Genomic DNA, 14782 nt, shown 5'->3' with positions numbered 1-14782 from the left:
TTAACAATTTCACACGTTCTTGTCATTTGCCATTCAAATTCCTTGGTCACACTCGCTGCACTCATAACAAGAAAAAACAATTTTGTCTTTTAGAGATCATTTTCGTCAAATTTTCCTTCGAATTTATTTTGTATCTCTCCTGTCGTGATTTTTAAACTATTTCATTTTGCGTGCAACCTTTAACTTTTTTTTTCTCACATTTAGGAGTAACGTACACAAAAGTGTACCAAACCCTCACACACACAAATCACAGACTCACACAAACACACACACATTATGCACATGTACAAACACACCCTAATTAAATCACACACGGAAACAAACAAATGTATTGTCACACAAACGAAAACAGTGATCCACGATTTCCAGACGCATAAGGAGGAGGATTTTACATGTGTGTAGACTTCAACCCCGTTTTAATGTAAAAAATAAAAGGCATGCACTATGCCTTTGCCTGTTTCAATGTTGAAAAAAGAAGAAGTTTGTTTCATACATGAGATGCAATAACACAAAATCAGGAAGCAAAACAGCTCAAGTCCAGATGTTGTCACCGCATGATTACAGATTGTCTATTAGGAAGTTTTTAATGTTCTCTGATAATGCCGGCTTAGAATTCGTTCACCCTCACAATAAAAGATCAATACCATCAGACTCATTTGTTTGAAGAAAAAAAAATCATGAAATTGTGCGAAAAAGATACATTCGCCAGCCAATGGGCGGCAGGAATGAATTTCAATGACGCTTGACGATTTTGAATGCGATGTCTTTGAAAATCGTTGACGAAAAACGAATTATGATTAGGATTAACTAAATTAAAGTTAGGATTTGCATTCTGTGTGCGTCTCGGGGAAAACTTGAATAATGAATCTTCGAAACTGGTTTTTAAAATTTGGAAAACCTATAGAAGCCTGCGCTGATGGTGTATTGGTTTTCGAAAGTACCCTGGGGGATAGCGAATGAATATCGATCCAAATTGGCGTTTTGACCTGTCCTTTGTACGTTTTTGACACGATGTCAATGAAATGACTAATTTCGAAACGAAATCGACTGCTCGTCACTTGGCGCCCCATGAACTTATCTCGAGGCTAGTTTGTAGCCTATCTTCGAGGATAAGGGTCACCATCTGAACGTAATTGATATTGCTTGCTTAACAACTTCACGTGTAGAGTTTCTGCGTGCTTTCTGCTTTTGTTCTGCTTAATTCTGAAGCATGCGTCCCTAGGCGAAGCTGTAATGTCGTTCTCCTCGTTCATTGCGATAAGTTATGGATTTTGAAAACATTTCCATTCCTTATCCTTGCCGCTGTAAGTTCCGAGACTATGTACCAAGTTAAACCAATTAAGGTGTTTTATTGTTTTTTCTTAAATGAATGTTCAGTGTAAGACGCTGAAAATCATCCGTAGGTATCTTATGAAGGAATTTCGCTTTATCGGACCCTCGGTCTTTTATACGTCGGTGTCTCGAAGAGTCTGTATAATTATTGAACCCTGGGCATACTCAAGTTGACAGCATTTAAAAGTGAAAAAGAGGTATAGCTTTTGAGAAGGAGAGAGCACGGGGGGGGGGGGGATGTCCACTGCAGCTTTCCTGAAGAACAAGGACGATCACAGTAATGTGATATCAAGGACTTGTTTACATGACACTTTACAAGATTAATGTCAAAGATGGAAACTGAAACTTGAAGGGTATATCAACAGATATAATGGTAACCTTAGGATTGGTTTTCTCAGCGCGTCCAATGTTTATGGTGCTCTCGGTATCCAAAACAATAGTGTCGTGCGCGGAATCACGTATTTTCTCCTTGGTAAAAGGTGAAGCGTCCTTGCACCGTCTCCGCCGCTCAGTGTATTTATCTAATCATAGCAATGAGCCTCGGTATCAAAGAGGGGACAGACGCGGTAATAGCCTATGAAACTCTGAGAGGAATCTGCCTTTGCTTTCAGTTTAAGATGGCCATCAAAACACAAGCTACTTGGTGTCTGCTCAGCGTCGAAAGAGTGTTTGTACTGGTTCTTGGGTGTGCAGCTGCAGTATCCTCTGCAAAGGACGGTAAGATTTTGTCTCATTTAACTCTATGGCGCTGCAAAAAAAAAATTAAGTTGAGGATTCTTTCTTACAGGAAGGAAACAATAGTGTTAAGAAGTATCAAGGGATTCAGATATTTCTTGTAGCCCTGTCCTGGGAATTTTCCTCCAAGTGGTATACACTGATGAAATCCTGTTGCAGTAAAATGCTATGCAGTACCATATCAAGTGGTCAGCGACCATGCAGAATCACTACCACTTCCTAAGTTTGCATTTGTAATAATTAGACAATCCTTTACCTTCATCTTACTTGTCATTTTAGATTCAATATTTGATTCAGTTCATTTCAAAATTTATGTTTGAAAGGTTTCAGTTTGTTCGCAGGTCGTTTGATTCCAGTTATGCCTGATTTCGATATCATTTTCGAAATGCCGAAAATCTGGAGAAAATTGACATCCACATGGTTCAGTAGGCTTATAGCGTTTTAAGAGTTGTGAGCTATGGCATAATAGATATTTCCATATACTATCAGTAAAGTCTGCAACAAAATAAAAAATTTCGTCATCCACCTCAGAAATTCAGGAGAAACTCTCCTCAGGAAGGCAAAGGACCTGCAGATAAGCACAAAATTTCTTTTCAAAAAGGGGGATGGCTGACCCTGCTGATAGTTATAACTTGCACGATTGGATAGGTCCTGTAAAATGTAAGATTCAATGCCGTTACCCACCACGTCATGATGATTGATTAGTCCATGCAGTTTCAGAGCCAAGGAAGTACCAGTCTTTGGACCTCGAGTTCCCAATCATAATTGTCTTCATGGTATTTTGAAAGCATGGCAAGAATACCGTGAGTGAAACTTGAGGCTCATCGGACCGTCCGTTCAAGAGTTATAGATTGTTAAAATAGGTGCTTATTGATTATGTTAGTATGCATAATCTCTCGTGCAACTACAGGGCAAAGTGGATTTTATCTTTGACCACGTCAAGCGTTGCGTTTACATTTCACTCTCTAAGACCGTGCTTCGCAACATTTTCAATCACATGCCCACCTTTGCTCCCATATAATGTTTTTGAGGCCCATAGTTAGTTCAAAAGATATGTATCTTTTTCATCTTATTTTGGGCGGACATCGCGGCCCTCGCATAAGAGCTTCACGGACGACCGGTTTAGGAAGCGGGGACTTAAGTTCCAGTAATGCTTTTGTGATACTCGTAACCAGAGATATATCTCAAGCTGACAACAAACTTTATTACGCAGACAAAGCACTAAACTGTCCACTTGGTTATCAAGTCCACCCTCACATCTTGTGCGATTCATGACAATCCATGTCGCAACTTTGTTTCCAGTTGTTGTTGTTGCTTTTTGCAAACGTATAAAAGTTTGTTGGAGTGAGCATACACTTACATTCTTTCTTTTCCCCTTTGCCCATCAGATTAATGCGCTAAGTAGCAAACTCTGATAAGTCCAGAGTTGATATTAGTACCGTTAAAAACATATCTCCCATCATCCACGTGATGATGTAATTTTCTAAATACTGTACATGTATGTAATGGCAAAAATGGCTAATGATCACTGCCATCCTCATCAGTTTCCACTAGCTCAATTAACCGACGCTTTCTTCATGACTCTGGCGTCAAGTTTTCCTTTCGAAATGCGTCAAGGCGTGGTTTGAAAACCAATAGAAACTTATTCACATGGCTAGCAGTCTCGTAAAACTGTATGTCAACTCTTAATGTCTTTAATGTCCTGACTCTCCATTGATAACAAATTGCATCTGGAATACAAAATGTATGTACATACAACTGTGTACCTTAAATGTACAACCAAGCCTATACATTATATTCACCATCAAAGTTTTGTGTGTTATCACAAAACGTGTTATCCGATTATAGGGCCTTCACCTTCTACAATATATATCTATATATCACCTTAAATATAATATATTGAAGGTGATATATAGATATATATTGTAGAAGGTTTACATACATTACAGCTTACATTGGAAGCTTTAGATTGTATTATGTAAAGCTTCCAATGGTACACCACAATCCTATTCCATCATGTCTTTTAAGTTTTGATATTCTAGACATCCCACACGCCTTATTCTTCCAGCTCTCTAAAACGTGCATAAGACATGTAAGAGCTTCTCACAATCATGGAGTGATCTCATGGATCCTTTGGCCCGAATTCAAGGGGGTGGTACAATTAAAACCATGGTTTAAACCATGGACAAATTGTATGGAGCGCCAAGTGTCGCATGGCCTATTTCGTTACAAAATCAGTCATTTCGTCGACAATAATTGTACCACCTTTTTGTGCCGGGGGAGGTTGACAAGTGTGTATATCGTAGCTATGGTGTTTCTGTTCCAAACGGCACTTAAAGCTTACAAGGGATTTCTGTATCTCCTTCTATCTCATTCTCTTTATGTCAAAGCATCTCACTTGACCGTCTTCAAGAGCTGTTGCTGCAATCCATCTGTCTTGATTTATTGCACTTTTTAATTAACGCGAGAATTCGTCTGGTTCGCAGTACAAACATTGTATCCCAGATATGCTTTCAGACTTTTGTATATGTTTCCCTAACGGAATAAACGTCACACTATATGGTATCGAATCACCGTATCCCCAAAGAATGCGAAAACTTGAAGATAACATTCTCATCCGTTTCTACAACTAGAATAGTTCGTTACACTTTTGACGTTCTTTTTATGTGTTAGCTATTCGTATGATTTGCAAAGATGTGCGAGGGCCAATTTTGTATTTTTAACATTTCCATGCTTCTCCATACAATAAATACTGAATTGGCAAAAGTTGGCAACGATGGTGCATGGAGCACAAAGTGCGGATTACCCACCGACTATAAAGTAGGCGTGGTCAGCTGCGGAGAGCCTGGCTTCCGACGAGGAGACGCGCTACCGAGAGATGACAACGGGTCTCTTCTTTGCATCGGAGGTATACCATCCCCTTACCCATAAATAAAACGAATTAATAAATAAATGAATAAATATATATATATATATATATATATATATATATATATGTGTGTGTGTGTGTGTGTGTGTGTGTGTGTGTGTATGTATACACTTGGTGATTCTATCCTTCTATGAAGAGTGCTCGATATCCTCAAAGGAAGAGCTTTAGACAGAAGTATTGGAACAAGTTCACTCGGTTGACAGCAGGTTCATCCGTATTTATTGATACTCGGAGTTTCATCCATGAGGCGTAATGCCATAAGGCGTCATGCCACCTCCATGAGGCGCAATCATCAGGCAATTGCCTGATGATTGCGCCTCATGGAGGTGTCATGAAACTCCGAGTAGCAATAAATACGGATGAACCTGCTGTCAACCGAGTGAACTTGTTCCAATACTTCTATATATATATATATATATATTTGTCCTTTAAATTGCATGATCGAATTATCTTGTATATTATATTAGGTATATCAATGAAAATGAAGTCAATAGATGATCAAATGGAGATGTTTACTTCACATTAATGTACTTCTGTGTTATGCAGCATTGTAAGTTGTGTGTGACGATTTGAATTCAGAATTCGAACTTGAGACAAACAATGCTTTCAGAAAATGTTGCTATTTCTGAACAGGTGACGCAGACTGTGAGCTTTTCAATCGACTCAACCGACCTCGTCGTTTGTGTCATGGCAGATCACTCTGGGTAGCATGTCCCGGTGCGTATACACTCTGCAGAAAATTATTCCATTTACTCATCATACATTTTCAAAGAGATATTTCTCACCACATCTTGCACTCTGGGTGACAATGTCCTCGTTCATTCTATCACGAGTAGCATATACGTCAATTTTAACAACAACAACATCAAAAACAAAAACAATAAAAACAACAAACAACAAGAAAATTTGGGTAGATGGGCATTAAGCGATTCCCAAAGGATGACAACGACAAGACTGATCATTTTTTTCTTGGAATGGCAAAAATAATGACATCAATAATTTTTATAATCGGAGGATTCTTATTTCAGCCCATCTCCTTATCATTTTGAGGATTCTATACGCAGCTATCCTAAAACCAAAAATATTTGGTTTATCCAAGTTCGTTTATGAGGAGGAAAACTGATCCCTCCGAGCTAGAACATAATTTGCATCGAAAAGAAAACAGGTTGTGAATATAACATCAATTATAGAATAAGAAATTATTCTGTTATCTCGAACTAAGAAAGATTATTCTAAACAAGAGTATAAGTTGAGACGGTATCTCAGTGAGCTGTAAATTGGATTGGTAATCGTTTTTTCATAGTTTGGTTGATAGCAATTGTTTATGATGAGGCATTAATCTGTGAAAAACAAGACAACAAATATAGGTTGGTTGCATCATGTGGACTGTAAGCATGGTAGTGAGCTGATTTATGAAAAGGATGACTTGACTTTCCTTTGCCTGCGTACACCAAACAACATGTTGCTCCCGCGTTATACGGTATTTTTTTTTTTATGCCTCCGCCACGAAGTGTCGCCGGAGGCATTATGTTTTCGGGTTGTCCGTCCGTCCGTCCGTTCTTCCGTCCGTAATCAATTTTGTGGACAGCGTATCTAAAAAAAAAAAACAAAAACTGAGAGGTATCCTTATAAAACTTGGCATGTATAATATGTATGATTGGGCGAACTCATACATAATTGAAGGGGTCGGTGCAATATAGTGCTAACCCACACTTCTGTCAAAATTGAGTTACATGCATTTTCATAATCCTTATACTTCACTCTAACCTCCGTGAAAATATCATATTTGAATTCAACCAATAAGATGGTAAAAAATGCATGCATTCATGTTTTATCAATACACAATGTATGGACTTTCCGAACATTCAACAGCGATTATCTCAAAATGAACATTGTGTGGGTTAGCACTATATTGCACCGACCCCTTCAATTATTATACACATTAACTTATAAAAGGGTCAAAAGTTGGGTACAAATCCTCAAGTCCCGAAATACCTGCACTCTTAGACAGTATAGCCATTCATCCAAATAAACCTAGTACAAGGAAAGTGAACACTCAATGCATTTGTGACAAACCTGTCATTTTAATATTTTGCCAGTTATGTGAAACTGTCATCACACATTGTCAAGACATTGTGCTATAGACCTATTCGGAGAACCATGCATTATGGCGGAGGTATACCAGTCGCCATAGCGACATTTCTAGTTGCATTTTTTTTTAATGTGGATAGAGAGCCGTTACACCGGATGTTACAAGGAGGACGCAGTGTGGATAGGACGAGTGAAAGCTCAGTTGAAGAACGCCAGCACCGCCAACGAGTGCATTGAGTATTGTCGGACTCAGTCTCAAGACTTCGCGGGCTTCTCACGAGATTGCAGCAGCTGCTTTTGTGTAAGCCAAGACCCTGAAACTTTCTCGCTAGATGGAAAGATTGCGGACACCAAATGTGACATACCACGTGTAGAAGTCGTAAACCAGACATGCGAGGAAAATAGTTCACTGTCAGGTATGTAGATCCATACGTGGGAAGGTACTTTCTTCTGTTGTTTTATATCAAATCGATCTCAAATTTATTAAGTAACGTCTTCTCCATTAGGGGTCAATGCCTAACAAAAGCAGATGCGGACAAAAAAGAGCAGAAATGATAATAACATTCTAATACCCCGTCTTAACAGGCCACAAAACGCAGGGTAGCCTCGGGGTAGCCTCGGGTGAAGAATCTTCCCCGAGAAGATTGTGCCTGTTAAGACGCAACACAGTGGACAGGCTCGGGGTAGCCGCGGGGTAGCCTCGGGGTATCCTCGGGTGAAGAATCTTCCCCTGTGTCTGTTAAGACGCAACTCAGTGGATAGCCTCGGGGTAGCCGCGGGGTAGCTTCGGGGTAGCCTCGGGTGAAACCTCACCCATCGATCGACCAGGGTAGACGCGGGGTAGCCTCGGGCGAACCGCCGGGGGCTACCCCGCGATAATGTCTGTTCAGACGCTCGCGGGGTGAACCTTCCCCCGAGGCGTCACGTGACCATCGCAAATCCACGAACTCTCTCTATGTATTCCTAATAGCACGACCAGACGTATTGGGTTTACATATGTATGTGTACTCACGTACTAGTAATAATTTTAGGTGTTAAAAAAATCCTGCTTTTGATGTTTAATATAGTTTTAAAAATATATATATCACATATATGTAACACTGGCACTGATATGAGCAATAGCTGGAGAGAGTACAATTTTGTTGGAGGTAGTTCGAAAATGAAAACATTCAAAGATTCAGTTTGTAGAGTGTGAAATGCTTTTTGTAACACGTCCTGTGTATTATGTAAACAGTCGTAACACTCCTCGAATTCTGCGGGTTGCACAATATAGTAATAGACGTGCTGTGATAAAAACCTGTAGTTGATTTCATGACTTCTTCTTTCTTTACTTTTTTTGAAAGATCATTATGAAAAGACAAAAGAAAGGTGCTTTCACAGTAAACACATTTTAAGGAAACACAGTTTGTCTAATATATATTGAAACGCCTCGATAGATATAGTTCCAACATGCCTGTGTCAGCAGGAGTACACACTTGTACATTAGTACTCAACCACATGCTAGTGCAATGACGATGATGTGCATGTGAAATGCTTCATTTTCAGCGTACCTGTAATGTGATTGGTCGAGGAGAGTGTATCCTCCCCGGAGAAGGTTTTCGAGCAATGCCTGTTATAACGGGACACTTTGGCGGTTAACCCGTGTTTTATGGAATTTGCGGAATGCAATCTTCGCCGGCGAACACCCGGGCGCGCCCGGAGAAGGTCTGTGGACGGGACTATTGAGAACGTGTATTCCCCGGGGAAGGTTTTTGAGCAATACCTGTTAAAACGGGGTATTCTGTGTTTCATGGAATCTGTGGAATGATTATCTTCCCCGGGTGCACCCGGGCGCGCTCGGGCGCACCAGGGGAGAAGGTCTGTTAAGACGGGGCTTTATTACAAAATTGCAACTTTATACACACACCCCAACGCAACCTCGCACTGATGCATCTTTTATCCACCCCACCCGTAATGAAATGATTTGTAACTAACCAGACTTTTTTTTTTGGGGGGGGGGGGGGGGTGATCGAAATCAAGCTTTTGCTAGGATGGCGGCCTCTTGCAATTTGTTCCTTATATGATTTGATTGAAGAATGAACGATTGTCCACTGCTAGTGTATGACGACAATTTACGTATTACATTTTATGATTGGTACATAATTATACATAATTTATGTTCATTCTTCGTTCAATGTATGATTAATTTTCGAAAATTATTACGTTATGATATTGCTTTGTAGAATTGCAGAAATGAAACGAAATCAAATCAAATCAAATCTGTGTTTAAGTCTATGTATACTCTTGAAGTGAAGGGAGGGTTTTCCTGCACCACCAACACGAAGGAACTTTTTCATTTATATGGAACTCAAATTCAACAATCGGGTGTACATATTTTTACGGAATGCTTAAAAAAGTTCAATCAGAAACTACGGAAAAAAGAACAAGTATCAGAGAATTCAAGTTTTATCTGTAATTTCTTTATTTTCCACTTGTGGTCACTGTGTACTCAGGACAGAGAGGGAGAATATTGAAGGAGTATCCCCTCCACTTCTCCCCCCCCCCTTGTGCACAGTTTTTAGAATATTTCGAAATTTTTTAGTCGAAAAGGAAGAACAAGTGATACCCAAGGGCAACGTAAATGTCTCATGGTTCTGCGTGTGTGTTTTCACAGTGCACACATTCTATGAAGGTGACAGACCTCGATCGGCTTCAACAAAATAAGTGATAGTTAATGTAGTGGTGGCAGATAGCGAGATAATGTCATGTAGATATCGACATGTATTACAAAGTGAGATGTAATAAAAAAGCACAATAGATAGATTATATATTATATAGATATATATTTTTTTCAATTGTTGATCACATTTGACCCCCTCCCCATTGTGTCTTTGGGATATAGCAATGAATGTCGTTGAATATTGTGGATTTTGGGAGTATTGGATTTCATGTAATTATGATTGGAAAATGTGTAGAAATTCAAGGAATCGTATAGTTTTTGTTGAGACGGGGTTTCAGGTTTCCAAATTTTTTATGAGATAATGAGAAGCCGCTTTTAAAATTTGAAAGAGCATGACATGTAATTCTAGAGAAATCCAAAGTTTATAATTTGTTGAAAAGTCCTACTGGTTTTGAAATGGACGAGGTATCAAAAACCAAGCGATCCTATTAAAAGGATGGCACCCATCTTTATTCTGAAAGTATACTATCGCAATGCATTTTTTTTTCTCTCGATTTTTCTGGTCATTTGTAACAAAGCTATAATGATTATTTTATGATGAAAGCTGAAAGTCATTGCAAATTGAGGTGTTTGCTGAGTTTTACAATGGTAGTCTTCTCCAATTGATAGTGTACAGAACAAATCAGACTGACTGCAAGTTACTCGTAGAACCGCAGGACAAAGAGACGACGATCAGAGTAGGTCGCAATTGGACCCTTGTCACCGTTGACTGTCCAACTGGATTCCACCTGGACTCGCGGGATGGACCGCCTTGCACAAGCAACGAGACAAACATCAAGTCGAACAATCCACCTGTTCTCACGCCAGTTTGTATAAAAGGTAAATTTCGCCATCATAAATTGTGACCTTTGAAGATGATGTGATGCTACCAAAATCGGTATAAGAACAGGGGGAAGAAATTCCAAATGAGGCCGCACAAGAATCTGTGAAAGTATGCGTATGTTTAAGCAGGGAGGTGCCCTCCCCCACCCCCGGTCTAAGGGTACGTCTTATATTTAAGACGTTATTTACCGAAACCAATCTTTCAACACTGGAAAATACCATCATTTCAATATTTCATATCAAAAGTCTGTTCTCCAGTTGTATTCATATCACACGTTTTTCTTTTTTTCAACAATATTCTATATTTGTATGTGTGTGTGTGTGTGTGTGTGTGTGTGTGTGTGCTGTGTGAAGTTGATGGTACAGTTGAATATGAATGATTTTAGAGGGTTTGTAGCAGATATAGAGAAGGAAGAAGGAAGAAGATGTTATCTTTAATTATAGGTTTCTTCACCCTTAATTGGGGTCGGAAACCTAACTGCGAACCTGTCAAAAGTCTATTTCATGAAAACAGACATTTATGATATCTACTCCTTTTTTTTTTAAACTGAAATTCACTTAATGAAAAAATACATTTATTGTAGAAATGTACATTAACTCATCCTCATGTGTATTGATATTATGTTTTTACTCTCGTGGAGATTTTATCGGATCAAAGGGTACCTATGAAAGTCATTATGATTATCAAACGAAAAGCTGCACCAGAGAGTAAAATATAAAAATCAGAGTGTAATAATGAAAGAAATATTCAGAACATAAATCAAAGTGGTTGTCTTTTCATCAAATTATGGTAATTCTATACATCTACATATACAGTGATCGCACCAATATAGAAATAAAAGTCATGAAAATGGTGATATCCACGCCTTGCTCAGGCAATTATCAATTCCTACTTAATTTCAGCTGAACAAGGAGTGAATATCACACCTGAACAAGGAGTGAATATCACAGCTCTGATCGTTGGCATCCTCATTCCTCTGTCGGCTGCTATTTTGGCGACATCAGCTTGGTAAGAGATCCTCTTTTTCTTGAAATACGAACAAATCACTCTGGTGTTTGAGTCAAAATACTCCCCTTTATATCATCTATATGTGAGCTTCACAGGTTTTTACAACATGATTGTAAACTCGATGAAAAAGAAAGCTATAGAACAAAAACAGAAAACAAGGAAACACACAAAAAAAATCGGGTATGTATTTTTTGCTCTTTTTTGTTTGCTTTATTTTTGGACTAAATGCCATGTGAACCTACCTATTCAGGAAATGCAGATAAATCCATCTTATCTTCAACAAGTATATCTACCCTGATATCTCTAGGCAATGTGTAATCATGCTTTTACATCCTATATGACCTGTGAATGTATTGAATTGCAAGCACGCTATGATGTATTGTTCGGTGCATTATATAGTTCTGTCTATATAAATCATGCTGCCTCTGTTTCTTAGCACTGAACACAAGTTATACGTCAGTCTAAAGGTACGTTATCAAAATTTTATGATTTTTATACAATAGCCATTATGCACGGTCTGTGTTGATGAATTATATATCTCTGTCCTTTTGAATATTGAGAGATAAACATTATCAACATGAGCATTGCTATGTGCTATATTACATTTCACTTTTGTAATAGATATATAACCACGAATAGTGCAGCCAGAACACCTATTTGAATGTCGTTGTTGTTTTTGTATTTTGTTTTCTCCCAATTGGTTTACAGCTTAAAATGGTATTGGAAGAATCGTCAGTCTCAGATGAGAAAAGCGGCACGTGTTGCACGTTATAGGATAACAAAGTCACCATCAATGGACACTCAGGGGAAGAACCAACAATTGGCACAGTCGAAAAACATTTCGCCCATCTGGGAGGATGCCGACCCCGAAATAGTGACTTCCGGGAAGGAAACCAGCGAGAAGGAGTTTGTCAAAGAAAATTCATTTCTAGAGAATAATGGCAGTCTGTATTTCTTACAAGATGGCGGAGGCAAAGCACCCTCAAACGACAACGAGCCCTGCACTACTTCAAATTTGAGTGAAACTAAAAAGGCGCGAACAGCTCCAACTCCAGCTCCAAGAACGCGCCCCAATGATACAGGCAAGGCAAGAGGTGCTCAGCAGGAGATAACAAAGGATCCTGACTCCCCGAGAGATGGTAACGGATTTGACGTTAGTAGTCTTTATGCCACTATTGACCGCAACAAGAAAAGTGAATCCACAGATTTGAAACTCTCCCAACCCTCGGCAAACCCACACGAGTCTTTTGGCGATAGTGAATGCGACTCAGTTGACCTCTCCTTTGTCAAATCGGCGGAAGCAGCTACAGAGAATAGCTTGAGCCAAAAAGGAAATGGGCTTAAGTTTTGGAAGGGGAAGAAAAGGAGGAAAAAGACGCCCTCTACAAATGATCAAGAAAGCCGTGACCATGATAGCAAAGATGACACTTACTCATCTGCAGACTTCTTGCCTGCCAAGGGCGGCCAGTCAGTGACCCTTCCAAAGGTTGGTAAAGCCTTACCGCACAAGCCTTCATCATGGCGTAAAACCCTCTGCAATGAGACGCCTGCTCGTGACCTGCGTATTACAAAGAAAGATATTCTCCATCGGGAGAGATTGGATACTTCAGAATCTTCGAGAAATATCTGTCAGCTCGACGTTAGTAGTCTATATGCCACCATAGACCGCTCCAAGAAGAGTGAATCCACAGATTTGAAACATTCTCCTTCCTTTGAAAACTCTTGCGAGTCTCTTGACAGCGATGAATGTGACTCAGATAATCACACCTGTCGCAATTCAGTGGAAACTGCTGGAGTGAATGGGTCAAATCCAAAGAAAAATAAGTTTTGGAAAGGGAGGAAAAGAAAGAAGAAGGGACGTTCTGCAAATGGTCAACAAATCCTTGGCTGCAATAGTAAAGATGAAACTGTATACTCATCTGCGGACTTCCTGCCTGATAAGGTATACCAGCCAGTAACACTTTCAAAAGTTGAACCCTCACAGGATAAAGCTTTTGTCCGCAACACGATTGCTAGACTTTTCAAATCGAAAGGGAGTAAGCCTGTCCGCAAACCAACACCCTCGTGTCCTTCCCTCGATTACGGTGAATATGAAACAATATCGGCCTGTCAGGGAAAATCGGTTGAGCGCGGCAACCATGAAGACGACAGCGGGTATGAGCTCTTGTCGTCTGCCTGTAACCTGGGGGGAAAGGCAATGAGCTTACCTCACTCGTATGATCACTGGAAGTCTGGTATGCAGAGAGCTCGATCTTCCACCTCTGGACACCAGTACTCTGTACCTGACGTCAAGTCTTCACAAGAAGGTTACGATCTCGTGAACCCTCATCCACTCCGTCACTGACCCCTTTGTTTGATACTGTATCATAACTTCTCTCAGCAGTGATCTCTTACGTATGCCAGGGAAGAAATCTGCAGAACGCACGGAACACGCGACACGACCAAACGACTGAATCACAACTCAAGTTGAAACAGATCAAGAGAATAGATTATCACCACCATGAGCACATGAAAGAATTTGACCGTAATGTTTTCGGTAAATTCAAACAGATAATCCAATTGAGCTTTATTCACAAAGGAAGTAGAGAAAGCCATTATTGTTTTAAGATGCGTAGTGTATATTGATAGATCACCTGAAAACCGAAAAATAAAACGCAAAAGCCACATCAAATAAATGTAAATTGAAGGGGTCGGTGCATTATAGTGCTAACCCACACAATGTTCATTTTGAGATAATCGCTTTTGAAAGTTTGAAAAAATCCATAAATCAGGTCAGTGACTCGAGAAGGCCAATTTTTTCGTATATGAGCCTTTACATACTCAAGATTGAATAGTGTCTTGGGGAAATTTACTACACTGATATTTTGGTGGATTCAAGAGGATTTTTCAAGTCACATTTTGAATTTGTGGCTTAGCACTTTAATGCAGCCAAATCCGTCGTGTATACAAATACTCTTTATTTTTTGAAAACTCACAAAATATCAATATCTCTTCGCTAAAAATGGAAAATCAATGTAATATTTGAGTTTCCCTCCTTTGTGACGTGAAATCAAAATAAGATATAATTGTTTTTAACTGTCTGTATTGTATAATCTCTTTGAATTATGAAGACAAACTTTGCATATATTTCAGACGCACACACGCG

General features: G+C 39.4%; 1 protein-coding gene across 1 annotated transcript; it reads left to right on the top strand.

Moving 5' to 3' along the window:
• Positions 1-1949: 1949 nt before the first annotated feature.
• On the top strand, positions 1950-13981 carry LOC140233804 (uncharacterized). The gene is made up of 7 exons (XM_072313898.1): positions 1950-2049; positions 4835-4975; positions 5630-5713; positions 7228-7503; positions 10416-10634; positions 11565-11637; positions 12346-13981. Exons 1-7 carry the CDS (start codon positions 1950-1952, stop codon positions 13979-13981), a joined length of 2529 nt encoding a protein of 842 aa, XP_072169999.1.
• Positions 13982-14782: the final 801 nt, after the last annotated feature.

Source organism: Diadema setosum, chromosome 10 (genome assembly GCF_964275005.1).
Source record: "Diadema setosum chromosome 10, eeDiaSeto1, whole genome shotgun sequence".
NCBI classification, from domain to species: domain Eukaryota; kingdom Metazoa; phylum Echinodermata; class Echinoidea; order Diadematoida; family Diadematidae; genus Diadema; species Diadema setosum.
This window is presented reverse-complemented; position numbering and strand designations above follow the sequence as displayed.